The sequence below is a fragment of the Eupeodes corollae genome, chromosome 1 (assembly GCF_945859685.1).
Source record: "Eupeodes corollae chromosome 1, idEupCoro1.1, whole genome shotgun sequence".
Classification (NCBI taxonomy): domain Eukaryota; kingdom Metazoa; phylum Arthropoda; class Insecta; order Diptera; family Syrphidae; genus Eupeodes; species Eupeodes corollae.
Genome location: NC_079147.1, coordinates 86927713 through 86947439, shown reverse-complemented (window position 1 = coordinate 86947439; position 19727 = coordinate 86927713). Strand labels below are relative to the sequence as shown.

General features: G+C 32.7%; 1 protein-coding gene and 1 non-coding gene across 5 annotated transcripts in view; both read left to right on the top strand.

Annotated features, from left to right (window-relative positions):
- Nucleotides 1–3105: 3105 nt before the first annotated feature.
- LOC129943618 (U6 spliceosomal RNA) lies at nucleotides 3106–3212 on the top strand. Its single transcript, XR_008781330.1, has one exon. It is a non-coding gene; the product is annotated as a U6 spliceosomal RNA (small nuclear RNA).
- A 722-nt stretch (nucleotides 3213–3934) lies between these two features.
- Nucleotides 3935–19727, top strand: part of LOC129943213 (unconventional myosin heavy chain 6) — a 150832-nt gene continuing 135039 nt past the window's right edge. For all 4 annotated transcript variants that reach the window (XM_056052510.1, XM_056052508.1, XM_056052507.1 and 1 more), the window contains exon 1: nucleotides 3935–4784. In XM_056052510.1, coding sequence (XP_055908485.1) covers nucleotides 4763–4784 — 22 coding nt within the window. In that variant the 5' untranslated portion in view covers nucleotides 3935–4762. The remainder of the gene's footprint in view (nucleotides 4785–19727) is intronic.

The following is a 19727-nucleotide window of genomic DNA, read 5'->3' as shown; positions in this document are numbered from 1 at the left end:
TTAAGCTGGCTTAAGTTGATATTAATGGACATTTTGTTGACGATGGGCGCATTCATAAATCTAGTTTTAACAATTAACAATTTAACAATTTATTATCGTTTGCTTAACACAGTAAGATACAATATCTTATAAGCTAGTGAAAAGCTATTATTACAAATAAGTATTTTTATAAGTAGTATCAAAGATAATTCAAAGTAGTTTTAATTTATTCTATAACAAAGACAAACAAAGAAAAATAAGATGAAAACTTATTACATTAATTCTAATCATAATTAATGCTCAAACATTTAAAGACGATAGATGATTTCTATAATCTTCATCCTTCGCGGATCTTCAATACTCCTAATATCGCGTGGAAGACTATTCCAAAGACGAATACTATTTATAAAAAATTGGCGCTCCGATGTTAAGGATGAGTACCGCGGATGAATGAGTTGTCCGGATCTACTCGAAGTAGGTGCTCGTATTCTTTCAAACAAATAGCGGGGTTCATGCCTTAGTAAAATGTCAGAAAACAAAAGTAGAGTACGAAGCTCCAGGAAACTGTTAAATGTCATGTTGAAAAGCTTAACTGAAAACGCTGAAACATGCTCATATCTTCGTAAACCATAGATATATCGAACTGCGCTGTTGAAAGCTACATTTAATTTACGCTTGCTTTCAAAACTGCACGAACTATATATTTCACACCCATAAATAAGAATTGGCACTATTAATGTTTTTACCAGCATAATTCGAGTTTTGATAGGGGTAAAAGATTGAGAGGCTTTAAGGGAACGTAAAGCACCATACGTTTTTCCTATGACTGAGTTTATATGATTATCCCACGTCAAGCAGCGATTAAAAACAATACCCAGATTTCTAGCTGTCTCAGAGTATATAATTGGAGTATTGTTAAGGAATACCAATGGAAAGTAGGATAAGTCTAATGGTTTCCGTGAAATAACGAGACAGTTTGATTTCAAAGGGTTTAATAGAAGGCCATGAGATTGAGACCAACGTGAAATACTCTCCAAATCTTCGTTTATACAAGCTACATGATGTTCAATGAGACCGACTCTGCAACTTAGGTACAACTGCACATCGTCGGCGTACATACAGATTTTACAGTACTTTACAATACTAGGAAGTGCGTTAATGTACAATGAAAACAAGAGTGGACCCAAAATTTACCCTTGTGGAACTCCCCTAGTAGTTGACAAAAACTCAGATAAATTGTTATTTATATCAACTGCTTGTTTTCTTCCACTCAAGTAAGATTTGATTAAATCTACAGCATTGGATGAGAAACTAAACTCATTATGAAGTTTGTTGCACAGAACAGAGAAGTCTACGGAATCGAATGCCTTGGAAAAGTCTAGTAAAACTAGAAACGAGATTTTGTCTTCATCCATCGATTGTCGCAAATCTTCTGTCACATTTATGAGCGAGGTAATACAGCTATGCCTCTTACGGAAACCAGATTGGTTTGGCGTTAATAGATTTGTACGACTCAAATACGCATTCATTTGTCTTTGTACCAATTTTTCAAAAACTTTTGAGATGTAAGGCAAAATGGATATGGGCCTAAAATCATCAGTTTTTGAATTTTTTGGGATAGGGATGACTTTTGCAAGTTTCCATTGAGGAGGATATTCACTTGTTGTAAGAATGTAATTAAAAATATGAGTTATGTATGGTAAGAGAATCGGCAAAATAACTTTTAGAAATATGGGATGAATCTCATCAACGCCAGAAGCATTAGATTTTAAAGATAAAAGGCTCTCTACTATATTTGTGTCGTTTATGGTGGTGAAACCAAAACTTAATGTTGAGGTTATGGCACTCTCGCCCAGTCTTACATCGTTTGAGTGACTAGTGACTACGTAGTCAAAATTTAACTACGGAGCTGTCATATTTAATCCGGAACTTTCTTATTACTGACAAATGCAAATATATAAAATAAGAAACATTTTTTATTTGATTTAGATAACTTTAAATAATCTTTTGTGTTTTTAAATTCATAATAATTTGGGTGATTTATATTTGTATTTACATACCGAACGATTTGTTTCATTTTGGATTCTTGTGTCTTTACCAAGCAGCTGATTGTAAAACGTCAAAATTACTCTCCACTAAATTTCTAGCCGAAATTTTTACACTACATCACAGGGGAAATTTTAACTCACAGCTAGCAATGGATTATATAATTACAGCAAATCCTTGGATTTTTTTTGACAGGTTGGTTTTAGCTAAGGTTCAAAATTTTTTTGAAAGTTTCGTAAAATGGGCGCATTAATCAAGTTAGTGACTACGCAGTCAAAATTTAACTAGCTTTGATGCGAAATTGGGCGGATTCAGGCAACATTTTATTTCACTCACCTATACCCTCAGTTATAAAGTTGTCTTAAATGGAAGTCAATTTTTTGACAGCTGAACCTGCCCATTGCACTTTGCAAAGTTAGTCATTCAGAAACTGTCATAATAATAAAAAATGCCAGTACTCGTTATAAAATAAGAAACCTATATGTATTTTGGGAATTTCAGATATGCTTTCTTCTTGTTATTCAATACAATTTAATGTTAGATACATCATGAGTGATTTGCATTACGTTAAAAGGGGGAAGTTTAAACTTGTTTTGTTGTGTCGTTTAGCCAATGTGCACATTCAAAAAGATAGTAGCTCTGTGAATTCAATAAAAATAAATATACATAAGACGTAATATGAATGAATTTTATTTTTATTTATGTAAATACAGAAAGATTCATTTCGTTTTGAATTTGTGTGTGCTTATCGAGCAGCTGATTGTGAAACGTCAAATTCAGTGTGCACTTACTTTGCTGCTGAAAATTTGACACTGCATACATCGGAGGGAAAATTTTAAGTCATTTCCCAGGTGCATTTATCTAATCAGAATTCCTTGATAACGTAGCACCTAGTTTAGTGAATGCCCCCAATTAGTAATAAAGAGTTACTTTGAATGGATTTTTTCATTTCATTATGGTTTGTGCTTATGATAAAAAAGAATATATTTTAATAGTTGAATTTGTCACTTTTTACTATGATTCACAGTATTTCCTTTAGGATGGTATTTGGATAAATACAATTTTGTGTGCTACACTTTCGTTCTTGCTTCGGCAGAACATATACTAAAATTGGAACGATACAGAGAAGATTAGCATGGCCCCTGCGCAAGGATGACACGCAAAATCGTGAAGCGTTCCACATTTTTTATGAAATGTCTATGCATTCTGACAAAAGTGATTAACACAATAAAATTCAAATATATTTTTAATTATAAGAAATTAGTCTAAATATTTCAATAAAAACTTTTTTATAATTAATATCCTCAGTACTCTACATTAAAGTTTCCAAATTTGTAAGTCTTATTTCAATCATCTATCAAAAGTGTGATTAGACGTAAAAAAAGCATGCAATATCTCAAAAGAAAATTAATGAAATAAGCCCCCAAATAGGATGAAAATAAGTCCCCAACTTTAAGAAAAAAAAATACCATTATAACGTTTTTATCGGGCACCAATTAGAAATTACATGGGTTGGATAGTTTTCTTTTTTAGCAATTATCACCTTAATTTCATTTTTGCCAAAAGGAAATAATTTCAAATTTCATTGATTTTAATAAATTTATAACTCTCTTGAATAAATAAAATATAAATTCACCCCTAGGTCCGTTCTGTGTTGTTTGACATTTCTTCGAAATCAAAAACATATGTTTTCGGCGTTTTTGGAGAGCCAATGGAATCAACTGGAATGAAGTACTCTCTCACTCTCGTAAATACCATTTTTCTTTAGTATTAGTGTATCTTTTTCTCTTTCATTCAAACCAAAAAAAAGAAACACGTAAACTTCTTTTCTTTACTTTGTAGTTTTGTCTTTTGTACTTCTTTTATCTTGCAGAATTGTTCAATCTCTCAGTTCTCGCAGATACTCAGTTGAATTCGGTCGTATTTCAGAATAATGGTTAACTTGTCGCTTCGTTTTTGAAGTGAAGTGAAGTGTTTATTGTTGTTGTTTTGTGTGCACAATTTTGTTGTATATCTCATGTAATAGAAAATATTCATCTTATTGCTGCCACTGCTGTTGTTGTTTTAATAATTTTTCTTCATTTTTCATCTCTGTCCCTTTTTGGATTGAAATAATTATTAAAAGAAATAAATACAAAAACCCAGCGTCATCGTCATCAGGCACAAGCAAAAGGCATCAACGACACCACACAAAATAAAAGAAGAACAACTTAACTAAACTTACTACCTTATCGGATCGGAATATAGGGAATACATATTTTATTTTTCAATTGTTTATCCGCGAACGAGTTCTTTGTTAAATTATAATAAATAAAATATCTGTCTGATTAAATAGAAGATAGTTTTATTCCTGCATTGTATCTATCCTGAAAAATAAAAATGCTTTTCACCAGAAGAATATTTCTGTGCTGAAAAATAAAGGGATATGACACACAGGAAAAAAGGGAGTAGTTAGTGATCCATAAAAAGGAATACAAAAATAATAATATACAAGAAAATCCCTCAAAGTGAAGATAAAAAAGAAAAATAAGTCGAAACTTTTAAATCATTCCATATGATGAGAATGATAGTGTACTGTGTTGTGTAATCGTTATCAATTAAAGGATTGAAGAACCAAGCTTTGATCCTAATTAAATTCAATATTTTACAAAACACAAAAACGGATATCTACACAAGAGCAGACGAAGAAGAAAATCTGCATTGATTGAATCCAGAAGTCCCATTTTCCAGCCCAAAAATGGTTCTAAATTTTCTCGAGGGTAAGTGCTGTGTGCTTGGTGGTATATTTTTATCGATGCTCTATCCCGTGTCCCGTTTGTAGTTTTCCTCTTTTTACTTTTATTTATGTATTCTCACATAGCTACTCCAGGGTTCAGCGAAATTATTTGCATAAAAACATAATTGCTGTCGTCAAGTGATGACGATGAATAGGGAATTCCTGGAATACCTTCCTATCTATGGTACTTACACATACTTTTAACTTTTTCTCTCTTCATTGTTTTATTTGGGATTACCTAAATTTTATTTATACCAAGAACATCTGGGTTGTGTATTAATTTTAGCAAAATTTACTTTATTTTGTTTTTGGAAAGTTTGTGTTATTTTGTATGTCCTTCGTCGAGGAAAGATGAATGAAAAAAATGTACCTACATAACTTTTGGAAAAAACACACCCTTCTTTAGGTTTGCTTTATGTATACATTCTTATTTTATCCTTCACCACTACTACCTTCCATCCATCCATCCATCAGCAACACACATACATTGACAATATTAAAAGAGTGAAGGCTGAATAAGGTTTTCGAAAACAAGGATATCAAAATATTGTGTACAAGCAGGCTTGCCAGATTGTGCTATTTGTCGGAAATTACCGACAGCAAATCTAGAACGGCATTTCAATCATAATTGGGCTATAAGTAGCCCAAATCAAATCCTGTGCGATATTTTTCAATCTAATTAGTTGGCTTCGATTTTGGGTTACATGTGTTTTTAAATTGGGCTATCGAGTTAGGTAAGGACATGGCAACCCTGTGTACAAGTACAAGTACTTCTCTTGCACATGGAGGTACCTAACTGTATATAATGTGACAGTAGTTGTGTTTACCGTTGTTTTGCGCACTTTTTTTTTCTTGTTACATTACTGCGCTGCCATTTTAAGGCAATAAGGGATAAGGCAAAAGGACTTGGTGATGCAGAGCAATAACTAAATATATATCTAGGAATAGTGGAGATGTTTTAGCAAGTGGTTTCACACCTTGTACCCAATATACACAAAGATTCTTAACTAAGAAAAATATCAATTGAATCGAGAGATTCCCAGAGATTGTGAAGATAAATCTTGATGAAAATATATGGGTGTCTTCTATTTTGCAGCGGAAAGAGATTTAGTGAATAGTGACGTCTGTGGTTTACTTACCTCATTACAGGTTAAGATTCATGGACATACCCAAGACAAAAAAAATGTAGTCTTTTAAATCTGGGTGCTTTAGGTTCTGCGAACGAGTTTCTAATTTTATTTAGTTGAAAATAAGGATCTAATTTTGACAGCTAGAGTGTTTGTTTTTGACAGTAAACAAATGTCTTGATACTTAGTTTTACAAAATATTTTTATATGGGGGATTATTCTTCGAAGTTTTTTGTAATGAGAATTAAGTTTTGGAACCAAGATCTTCACAATTCATTTGTTCTTAGTTTAGGAGTCGAAACAAAATTTTTAGACGTAAAAATTATGGATGAGTTCAATTAGAACACTGCCTTATGACGTTTTCCACTTGCTTGTTGTAAAAAATTACAAAGCTCATTCAGAAATTTAAAAGTATAGGTGCAAGTGTAGGTAGATAAATTACAGAATCGATTATTTGCTTCGTTAGGCTCTTAAGTCATTTAAAGATTGCCCTAAAGTACTTTTTTAAAACCAGACCTCATCGCGAACTGTCAGTGAGGTAACAGAAACTGTCATGGTTCCATAAGATTTACCTTGGGATTTTTTTTTTTTAAATTAAGCTATTTTTCTTTTATTTAAAATAACAATAACAAAGTATACAACTTACATTTTTAATTCGTCACGAAAGTAAAGAATAAATATTTTCATTTAATTCAGGAGTTCTTAGCACAAACTAACAAATAGTTTATATGACATTTGGCAATCATATGTTTCAAAGTAATCGTTCTTGTTTTTACTTTTCATAGAATTCAAAAAGTCAGAAAGGGTACTCAAATGTCATCTTTAAATATACAAACACTTTTTTCAGATCAGCTATTTTCGTCGTTTCTTAAAAATATTTTATTAAAATTATGTTCAAAAAGTATGGATATTTTTCCAAAGGTTTGTGATCTTGCATTTCAAATGCATGAAGAAAAAAAATAATGATTCTATTCAAAACTAAAATAATTTAATTTATTTTTTTATTCCAAATACCTCGATTTTGATTTTAAAAAAAGAAATCGAACACTTGGTAGCACTGCACTTTCTTTTTAAATGAACATTTTAGTATGCCGTTACTTTTTTGTTATGTCAGACGAAACCAAATTATATTTAATGGTTACACATGAATAGAAGTGCGAAAACTTGTGATTAAACGTTTTGAAGAAGGAAAATCGGTTCGTCGTATAGCAAAAATTGTAAAAACGAGTCTCTCTACTGTAGGAGACATTATAAAAAGGTGTAAAGAAACAAATTCTGTTGAAAATTCCTCAAAATCTGCAAGACCAACAAAATTAAGTGTTGCTGATTAGCGTTGGATTGTTAAGCAGAAGTTTCCTCTAATGAGTGCACCAAAGTTAACTGCTGAGGTAAAACAATATTTAAATAAGGATGTCAATCCCGAAACCGTAAGAATAGTTTTAGGAAAAAGCAACTTCCATTGAAGAATTGCCGGGAGGAAGCCGGAAGAAGTTTGCCTTACACCATCAAAGTAAAGATTTTTTTTTCTAGAAATGTGTTTTGTTCTCAGAAGAGAGTAAATTTAATTTATTCCGATCTGATGGACAAATATATGTATGAGCAAACCAAATGAAGAGCTCAGGGAAAGAAATCTGCGACCAACTGTGAAACATGGAGGAGGCTCAATTATGGTTTGGGGTCCAAGGAATCTTGTGTTTATAAACGGAACTATGGACAAATATAAATATATTCAGATTTTAAAAGACAATTTAAACCAGAGTGCGCAAAAATTGGTAAATCAGAGATGAATATTCTTTTTACCAAGCGTGTGTTTTGAGCCTTGTGCACAAAGCAAAGGTCTGCCTACAAAATATGATTTTATTGTTATTTTCTACATTTTTTTGTTATTTTTGCGAAAGTCATACATGAAGTGTTCGATTACTTATTTGATGTAAAATATGGTGGTGTTTTTTTAAACTTAGATTTTAAGAAACCGTTCTTACGAATGCATTTTCGTTTGTTATATTTTATGAAGCTGCAATAATAAACAATTAATTTCGTTAAGTTTGTAAGATTGTTTATATGCGGTTTTAAGTGGAAAATTAAAGCTGTCCACTTTATTATTTGAGCAACTGTAGTTCTTTTGTCAAAAAAAGTACATATTTTGTATCCAGCTAGTTTCATAAAAACATACGTTCTTATAGCGTATACAGAATTTAAGAATAAAGCAGGCATGTCGTTGTGAGATGTTTGACATTCATGTAATGTCAAAAACTGACAGCTCTGAGGTGAGTTATTTTTCTGACGATAGTCAACAGCTTTTAATTTGTGTGTTTTCTTAAGTGCTGGATTGATACTATTTTTCTTTTGTCAGTTGTGAAAAAAGAAAATAGTAAATGCAAAATTATGCATTTTAAATGAAACAAAAATTAAAAGCAATAAAAGAATACAAAATTCTGTAAGTTATGTTTAATTTTGATCAATGTAATTATGAGATGAATTTTACTAAGTAAGCTAAAAGCAGCGTCTTTTTTTCCATTGTTAGCAACTTTGGCTGATCAACAATTTCTAACAATATTCATTCCAAGTTGAATCTAAAAACTCCAATGATTTTTAACTTCAGTTAAAAAATAGACACACCACTGCAGTTTTTAATAGTTGATTGACAATCACGTTAAAGTGCCCAAAGCAGAACTAAACGAAAATAATGCCAAATTCAGATGTCATTACATTATCTGTCAACATTAAAAGTGAATTTTAACACTAGTTAACTCACATATTATGCGATAAAACTCAAGGATGTAAAGCTAGGTTGTTTAAAAACTTCATTGGTACCTACAAATTCCTTAAATTATCGTCTTGGATTTTTATACAGTGGCTGACAAAAGTCTACGTACGACCACTTTTTTTGTCATTTTATACAAAACAAAAGCTTTAAATGTTAAAATAATGATACAGTTTGTTTTTAAGTCTATTTTTATTATTGCTATACGATAACAACAAACTTGAATTTTTTTTTACTTTAAAATATTTTAACTAAAAACAATTAAAAAACACTGACAAGAGTGTAAATACGACCGACAGCACTGTTTTTGTTGTTGACTAGTAAACGAGAAGTACCGTTATTTATTTGCTTGTTTGGTTTCTTATTGTACAAAAGAATTGTACAAAGTAGTATACAGTCGAAGTTTAAACAATTTCAACAAACTTTTAATTTCAATTAATGTAGGTAAGCAAGTCTACAGTTCAAACCATATTTGGTAACTTTAATAATACTGGTACAGTGGAAAAAAAGCCGCGTAGTGGACGCACCAAAAAAACTAAATGGAAGAAAATAAGCTTCATCTTAAAAGAAGTTAAGAAAAATCCAAAAGTTAATGCTACAACATTGTCTCAAGACCTCACAATAAGATTGGAAACTATTGCACATCCACGCACTATTCAAATAACCTTGAATAAAAACGGTTACCACAGGAAAACTCCTAAAAAACCCTTTATAAGCCACATTGAAAACTTCGTTTGGAATTTGCCCAAAAGCATATTAAAAGGACATGGACTTCTGGAAGCGAGTTTTGTTCACTGATAATTCGAAGTACAACATGTTTGGAAGTGATGTGAGAGAAAAAGTGTGGCGTAAACAAAACACAGCCATATATCCGAAGAACTTAGTCTCTACTGTTAAGCATGGTGGAGGCAAAATCATGGTTTGGGGTGCTGTCGCTGCGTCTGGAGTAGGAAATTAGTGTTTATTGGGGGTAACACGGATCGCTTTCAGTACAAATCTATTTTAGAACAAGATTTGAAACCATCAGTTGTTGCTTTAAGTCTTGGGCAGAGTTGGATATTTCAACAAAATAACGTTTCCAAGGAAGATTGTGAAAAATTGGCTTCTATACCATGCTCCTCGACAACTGTACACACCGCCTCAAAGCCCGAAACATTCGAAAAATCCGAAAACATAATATTAGCAGTGCTTCCATGCTTAAGGAGAAGCTCCAGGAAGAATGGCAAAATATTACATCCACTGAGCTCGAAAATTTAGTTTCTTCGATTCCCAGATGAGTACTGGTAGTTATAGATGCCAAATATTGATTTTCTTAAAAAAATTAAGACTTGAAGACCATTTTTATGTAAGTTAACATATCGTACTTAGACTTGTATTAATAATTTTTTTGTATTCCTTGTTTTTTTTTGTGTAATGTTATTAAAAAACATTTTAAATAGAACTGTATCATTACATTTGCTTACATTGGTTTCCAACTGCCCATGATGGGGAAATAGTAATCGTACGTAGACTTTTGTCGGACACTGTAAGGATTCCATTAAAAATTCCAGTCGCTTGAAAATTGTACTTTTCTACAGTTAAGTTAAGTAAGTAACCAAAATGGGAACCCTGGTTATTTTTGAAGATGATATAGGCTAGATAATGGGCAAGAGTGTCTAGAATTTAACTTTTCATTTAACGTTGAAAAAGGCATCCAAGCTAAATTTAAGTTTTTATCCCAGACTCTTCAGTCTCTTTTTCTTTAGCTTCATAAAGCATGTAGATAAGTGTGCTTATCTACTTATATCTTTAGAAGGTCCTTTTCAATCTGAAAACAAATATGACCATTTACCGCTCTTAATTATTTTAGTAAACAAAAAGATTCCTACTTCATTCTTCACCTGCATTGAGGTTAAACAATAATTAACTACCTTCTGCCTTATAAAATAAAAGAATCCAAAAAGGATTAAAACATTTTTCATACACCCATCATTTTTGTCTGTCACTGACTCTAGCTTCCACAGTACCTTCCAATTTCTTTGTCCAGTTTATTTATAACTTTGCAAAGAAGACAAGGAAAACAAAATTGATAAAACAACAACAAACAAAGTATGTAGAGAGGTACCTCTATGTGTTCATATCAAGATGTACCACACATACATATATACAAAAGTTGCTTGCCCTAAAAAGGATAATAAACAAACCCCCATAACTTGGGATGGTATTACCATTTTTGTCGCCCTGCCCGTCAAGTTACCACGTTTTTATTTTTAATTCAAGTCCAAGTAAGTATGTGGTTGTTTAATTTAAACACCAATACAGTTAAAAAAGTCATTATTTTATGTTAAACTCGACACTCGTACGAAATAAAACCTCAAAAACGTATCCATGTTTATAATTTAAATTTTTGTTGATATTTTTTTTATTACCTAAAGTCCTCTGTATGCACACCTTCATATATGTATGTATGAGCCTTCCCTTCATTCGTTTTGAGCCGTATGACTCCTTTTTATGTGTCTGCATTTAGCTTTTTAGCTCTGCAAAAGTCTTCCGTTTACAGTTAAAATCCTAACAACAAATTATAATTGCAGGACTATGTCAAGTATGTACACATACATTGTATGTACAAATGCATACATAAATGTATGTATGTACATGTTTTATGCGATATGCAACATAGAGATGGCCAAAAACAAAAATGCAATAAAAATAAAACAACATTGTTTATGTAGGTAGGTCCTGCAAACAATGCGCATACGGCATAGGACATAAAAACAAAAACACGACTGGTGTTTTTGTGTACCTGCTGTGCTGCTTTTCTGTTATTATTGCATACGAAATCAAAATCCCTTATATCTTTACCTAGGGCATATGATTATATGAAGGATTTTACAACTACAAATGTAAATATGGCTGTGTGGATATTTGGTTTGACTTTTCTACGCATGTATGTCATGTTTTACAGAGTACATTGAGTATTTGCGACAAAAAGGACATAATTTGAGAATGTAAATGTGAGTGAAATGTGAGCAAAACGTTTCCTTAAAAATAAAAGAATCAAGCATTCGGCTAGCATCCTCCCTGTCCCTTGAGTCCCAGCGAATGTATTCCTGTCTCCATTCATTTGACTATTATAATAGGCATTGCTAGATCAAAAAATAAAATTGTAGAAAACTAATGACTGGGTCAGACGGATATTGCAAGTATCAAATGTGTCACCCTATCGAGACCGACCTCTAACCATATAGGAAATAATCTTACATGAGGAAGTGGAGTTGAAAGTTTGCTTTGACACATTGTTGTTCTTCTTTTAGTTGAAATGAGACTCAGGAAGTTTTGTTGACATTTGTGAACAGAGCCTAGGTCGAGAAGTCGACTTGACAGAACTGTTTGTTTAAATGTTTTTGTTGTAATACTTATTTAATTTTATTGTTGATTTATTTTTGTTTTTCTTTTGTTGTAAATTGTAATTTTATTACCATTTCAACTCAACTTCAACTTCAATTCGAACCTCTAATTTTAAACGTCAGCTTGAATTTTATTTGTGAAATGCAAATATAGAAGCCATTTTAAAACTATCGTAACAAACATATAACAACAAAAATTCTGACACTTTTAGTCAATGTGCGAAACATGTCAAACTTAAACACTGCAAATAAATAAATATTTCATTCTTCTAAAGACATGACATTCTTTCTCTTTTTAACCTCTTGTTTTTTAACCTCGCCAAATTTTCATTTCAATTGCATGAAACAGGGCGCAAAAGATCGAGAGTTTTTTTTTCATTAATTTTTATTATGTATGTTAGCCGGATAGTAATGCACATAAGAAGATTCGGCACTGCCGCTCGAACACCCGAAACTTCTCCATCTGGGAAGGGGCAACGCTGAACCATACAGGACAACCATACACGATCATTGGCCGTATGAGGGCCATGTAGCAAATTACCTTCACTCTGGGGTCAAGCCGACTGCTAAAAAACAGCCGTTTCGTCAGAGCGAAAGCTCCTCTGGCCCTGGTCAGAGCAGCATTTATATGTCTGTCGAAATATAAATACTGATCTAACCAGATACCGAGGTACTTCACTACACTTTTGCTCGCCAATGGCTGTCCGTGAAGATCAACGATGACCATCTTGCGCCAATTCTTACACGTATCCCTCGTGGCCCTAGCCAACGGAGTCCGGAACAGAATTGTCTCCGACTTCTGGACATTTATTTTCAGTTTCCAGTCGTCGCAATTACACGCTGCAAGAGAATTCTAATAACCTCAATCTTTCGGGCCGTTCTGTACGCAATTAGATCGTCGGCGTACGCAATTGCCTTTGTAAGACTACCTATTAGATCGCTGGTGTAAATGCTGAAGAGAATCGGCGAATTCACCGTTCCCTGCTGAAGACCATTTCTAATTGAGAATGTTGTGGTAAAAGTTACATTGCCACTTTTGACAACACACTTTCTACCGTTAAGCATATCATAAAGTATATACAACAATGGCTTGCTTATGCCAAGCCTGCTCAGTTTTAGGTAAAGACCATCTAACCATACGGTGTCAAAGGCCTTTTCCAAATCAACCAGAACAGCACCTGTGCATTGTTGTTTTGATTTATTCCATTGGATATCAGAAACGAGTTTAGACGCAGCATGAATTGTGTCATGACCCGCCTTGAACCCGAACTGTTTATCCGGAATTATTTTGTTGTCCGCAGCCCACTTAGTCAGAGCCCTATTAATGATTTTTTCGAAAACTTTACTGATGCTCGGAAGAAGACTTATCGACCGAAGATTTGACGGGTTGGAGTTGTCCTTTCCCTTTTTCGGGAGAGGATGAACCACAGCAGTCTTCCAATGCACTGGATAATATGCATTATTCAGTACATTGTTGAAGGGTGTGGTGTAAATGTGTGGCACGTAGCGCCACGCCGCCGCGCCGTCCTTTTGAAGCCAAATGTTGCCAATATCCTCCTCTTCAATTTTTGCTCATTTTCAAAAAATGTCCCAATTATGCCTCTGGACCAAACTTCGCACCTAACAGTGATTAGTTTTGGGTGTATCGGCTTTTAAATGTATGCGAGCGGATTTTCTGTGTCCCAAATGCGACAAATTTGCTTGTTAACATACGAGATCAAAATAAGCTTCATCGTAAAAGGTGATTTTTTTGGCAAAATCGGCTTCTTTAAATTAATCGCAGGCAATATTTCCCAGTGTTGTTTGGGCGTATACACAACTATATTCGTTCAGCGAAAGGATAAAACTCAAATCAGAAATGAACTTAATGCTACCATTAACGAAATAAGAAATAGTTAAGGCCCAACTATAATAGGCATATGCAAACATAAGCTTATGTCAAAAAACCAACGAAAATTCAGTTAAGTTTGTGAAATTAGTGCGGATATCCATAATGCAATTTTGCTCACGTATCTACATGTCCGATTTTATTTATGCGGCGCTTAAGTTTGCTTAAGTTAACGAAACTAAGAAAAATTGAACGAAACGAAGCTAGACTCCATTATGTTCACTCGTATTGAGATTCTTTGTATTCGCACGTTTGCTTATGCGCGCATATGCTAGCTTATTCCTATTATAGTTAGGCCTTTAGATGGCGGACTATCATTGAACATACAATTTTAGTACCTTAACGGGTGCGCTGGTGTCGCTGGTGTTTTTCTGTCGTTCCATTGCATACGAATACTATAGATTGTATTCACAACTTTTTATCCGTAATGATTTGACTCATAATAACCAAAAAGAAAATCCTTCAAAATTAATCCTAAGTTTTGAAAAATAGTGTGCCTCGAAAAAACAACACTGAGGTAGGCCCACCAAATACCAGCTTGCTAGTTGATACTTATTAGATACAAGAAAGCAAAGACAACTTATTTAAAAATAAAATGTCAAAAGAGAATAAATTAAATACCGTTCTTAAATAGTATAGAGTTTATAAACGTTTTAATACATATTTTTTCACACAAATTTTTAACAAAACGATAGCAATATAGTTTTTATTTGATTTATGATACATACTTTTAATTTTTAATATCATATATTAATAAATGTATTCGTCGTTAAAAAAATTGTAGTTGATACGAACTGTCAAACTTTATTCGCATTTCACATTATCCACACTCGCAACGAATAAAATAATCCCGCGTACCTAACCTAAAAAATCATTCTTGTTTTGGTTTTGGTGGTGAATGATGTTTGGCTGTGGCTCCTTGTCAAACTTTATTCGCGACGAGCTAAACACTCTCATGTGAAAGAAATGTCAAAATCGACGAATATTCGTTCATTCGTTGGTCGTGCTCATGTGAATAGTGCTTCAAAGCACCAAATTCAAAAGTAAACGTCATTCATGTTCAGAATAAGAAAAAAGATTTAAAGATTTGGGTGCGTTCAGGTTTCGATGGTTGCAAAAAGCAGTGGAACACACGAAACTCCGGAACTGGAACGCAATTTCAAAATCAAACAACAAAAACTGACAGCTCGTAGTGTTGACGTTTAAATTACTCGCAAATGTTTGTTTTGTTTTCGAAAATCATAAATGAACTATTGCCGGTTATGTTTAACGAATCAAATGCTTATACATAGTTGTATTTAAAATGCTTTCGGACGTAACAATTAAATTGCCTTTTCAATAGTTTTTATTATATTTTAATGATATTGTTATTATTTTCAATTTAAACCTCTTTTTTGTTTCATAATAAGATTAAACGTTCCTGCACGAAGAAATACATAAATAATTGTTTTTTCTTCATTTACGAGATTTTCCAATAGAATCTGAGTCACTTCTATCCAATTACTTCTATAAGTATCTATCTAATTGATCTATGACGAGGCGCTAACTATTGAGATCGAAAAGAGAACGATAATTGATTGGTGTGGTTGCCACAGATGTCTATTCCAAGAAAATAATAGATGAACTCACAATAACTCCAACTGAGCTAAATTCGAAATTGTAGCTAAAGAAAAACTTATAAGAAGTTTGATAAAAAACTCACTTTCGGGGACCTACATTATGTACCCACATTGTATGCACAACTTAAACAAAAATATAAATAATATTTCTTGTCTTAAAAAAGAATTAAGAAATGAAAAATTTTAGCTCTTTGAAGTGCTGTAATTATTTAGGTGAATCATGCCTGAATGCTATCGCAATCGTTTCTTTGGCTAAACATTCATCATCGTCATCCGGGGGGAAAAAGAATTGCAACTGGTTACGGTTGCAAAATCGCGTTCAGAGGAATACTTGAGTGTGTACCCAGGGTAGTATCGATGATGTTTGTTAAAGTGTAAACAGGCGCTTAAGGTTTTAAAGAACAGTAGAGAAAACGAAATACACAAAGTTTGACATAAGAAATCGGAAACGCTTACTTTGAGTGAATAACAAAAAATTGAAAAGATGAAATTTAAAATCCCAAAGTTACACTTCAATACAATACAATCAAAGAACACGTACATTTTGAAATCTATCTGACAGTTGACAGTAGCAGTTTTGTCTTTTATCGTTAACTATTTTTGTTATGTCAAAAACAAACAATTAACTGTCATGTTAGAAATTGCTCAAACCATTTAAGAAAGACTGTTGTAACAAGTTGGTGATCTATAAAAGTGTCAGTTAGAAAAATTAAATAAGGCTGAATGAAAAATGTTATAATTTAATTGGAGATAAGCGATGCTGTAAGCTTAGTTGTAGATTTTTGCAATTCGTTAGAATTTGACAATTCAAAAATACGGTTTTCACAATTAATGATTGTTTATAGATTGTCACTTTTAAAGCTAAAAAATCCCTGGGAAAAAAGTCACTTATGACATGATGAATGAAGAAGAAATGAAAGCGTTCAGTTAAATTTAAGTCTTGTTCGATTTAAGTTGTTCATTTAAGATTTAAAAAAGTAACTAAACCAAAATAAAATGTTAGATAGACCTGTTTATAAATTGTTTATGGTATGTTTTCAACAATTGTTAAATGCTTAATTTATTTACAAATTTAAGTTCGGTCCTGTGTTTAAGGAATGCTTTCATGTGTTTTTGTTGTTCCACATCGCATCATATCATCTCGTGTCAGCTCGCATCCTTTAAACAAAATAATACGAACGAAAAAATAAATAACCACGCATAATGTGGAAGCAGGTGGATTCTAGCAGCTGCTTTTTTTTTCTATCTGCCTTAAAGATGCAGGTGATTCCAAAAGAGTAACCCAAAAAAAAATTGTTAAGTGATCGCTTCGTTGTGGTTGTGGATCCCTTAATGATCTCAATCTTTTCTTTGGTCAGTCAATATATATGTACATACTTTTGGAGCAAGGTGTTTTCGGCAAGTTTTTTTCTGTTATGTTATACAATTATTTTGGGGTCTTTTGTTACTTGTGTGCTCCAAATGGATTGAAGCTTCGCATGGTAGCTTCCCGAACACGCCTTAGGTACATTGACTATATCATTATAATTTGATACGTAGGAGTTGAGTTGTCTCTGGTTTTCCTTTATCGTATTTAATGAAATGAACAAAGAAATTAAAAACAAGAAACTTGGTTCTTAAACATTGCATTTACCTTTCTGTAGCTTTTATAAGGATTTGTTTTTATTATTTTAGTTTTAATCAAACGTTTGTTAAAAGTGTAGCATTTTAGTATTGAACAAGTACCAATTCTCTTTTATTATAAAACAGTTTACTAAACTAGTCTTCAATGTGACAGTTCCTGAAAAAAAAGAAAGACAAAATAAAACAAACAAACCCAGTAAACTTATGAGTTTGAAATACCAGAAAGTCGAAATTTATGATATTTCTTTTTTATTATAAAGTTTGAACTTTGACATTATGTGTAAAACACTACAACATTTAAATGACCACCACGCGAATTGTTGCAAGCATCGATTCTTTTAAAGTAATTTTCGACCACTTTTTGACACTTATTGGATGGTACCGCAGCCATAACTTGACGAATGTTTTTTCAGTGCTCAAGAGTTAAAGGCTTATCTGCAATAACACGGTCTTTCGCATGATCTAGGTTGCCAGTAGATATCGCCACGACCAGAAATCACGGGGCCAGGTCTCTTGCTCGGGTGGTGTGGCATATGGCACCGGCTTGTTGAAACCACATATTCTCCAAGTCGTATTTTTCAGTATCGGTCCATAACGGTCCGAGTTGACGGTGACAGTCGGTTCATCGTCGATTTCAAAGAAAAATGTAAGTTTGAACCACACCTCCTCCGGTTCAAAGAGCACACCAAACACTTACTTTTTGTGGTTATGATTCTTCAATTACTAGAGGATTCTCAAAACCCCCAATACGAAAATTTTGTTTATTTATATACCCACCGAGTGAGAAATGTGCTTCGTCGGTAAAGAAAATTTTGTTTGAAAAATCGACGTCCATCGCTTGTTATTCAAGCACCCGATGAATGGTGAGCTGGCTTCAGTTGTTGTGTGAGCTGGACCTTATATGGATGTAGGTGTAGTTCCAACTTCAAAATACGACAGCTACGAATTGACACTTTATAGTTAAATTTTTTAACAAATAAAATTATTATAATTCGTATTAAGTAGTATTCACATGAGCACGACCAACGAACGACGAATTAATTACAAAATGTCAGTTTATATACGTTTGACGACATATTTCCACAAAAATTCTTAACAAAACGATAGCAATATAGTTTCTATTTTATTTATGAAGCATACTTTTACTTTTCAATATCATATATTAATAAATTTAAGGAAGCAAATTTATTTGTCGCGAACAAAATTTTAGTTGATACGAACTGTCAAACTTTATTCGCGTTCCACATTATCCACACTCGCAACGAATAAAAAAATCGGGCGTACTTAACCTAAAAAAAATCATTCTTGTTTTGGTTTTGGTGGTGGATGGTGTTTGGCTGTGGCTCCTTGTCAAGCTTCATTCGCTACAAATTAAAAACTCTCATGTGAAAGAAATGTCAAAATCGACGAATATTAGTTCATTGTTGGTAGTTGGTGGTGCTCATGTGAATAATGCTTTATTCAGTGTAGATGGTATGTGGAACGCGAATAAAGTTTGACAGTTGTAGCAACCACACCTCAATTCGTTACTACCAAATTGTTTTTACAAAATTTTCCAATTTTAAACAACAAATTGCAAATTTTAATATCCTAACAATAGTGTCAATTGGTTTCCTATTATTTAAATGTGGTTTTGTTTGGAATTGACTTTTTGAAATGTGTAAAATCATGTTTGTTCGTCCATTCATTCATTCGTTGTTCGCTCTCATGTGTGCAAGGCCCTTTAGTTTGACATGGATATCCCGTTTTAAGTAAAACTTTAAAAAATATAGGGTTTTCCAAAGGTTTAATTTTGATATTAAAATAAAACAAGTGTCATTTGTTTTTATTTTTGTTTACGTTACGTTTATTTTTAGTATTGGCGTATAGTTGTCACCAAATCACTGTCAAAAGATGACAGCTTCAAGAGTGACAGCTGCCCAAATATCGGTTAATTCAAAATCCTTAAAAGTTATCGAAATGATATTTTTAACTTTGTAATAAACTAACACGACCTTAATATTTCACTAATCTTTCTTATTTGCCTATTTAATGATAAGGGAAGATTAATGTTTGTGTGTTTTAGTTTTTATATTGACATCTTTGAGGAGTTGTTCAGTGAACCTATGAATTTTTTTTCACAAATATTTTCTGACACATAATTAAATTTCTTTCACTCAAGAGACATTATTCAGTTTACATTGCTTCATTTAGCCTTAGAAAAAAGGCAAAAACGTTTGCAAAGAGACGAAGAAATAAAAATCTTTTAATCACTAGTGAATTCATCACAAATTACTGTCGTCAGTTTATTTCAATTCGCTATCATTATTCAGGAAACATCAGCAAAATAAAAAAAACTAATTACTATACTGCGACTGCAATCACGAGGAATGTCACTGACTTTTTGAAATACTCTTTGAACACGAAATGGAAAAAAAAAAGATTGAATGCAATTTCAAGTCGTTATAATTTCAAACTATGAAAATCCCTGAAGTCGTTAACAAAAGGTGCCTAGCTATTAAAACTCTTTTTTTTTTCTT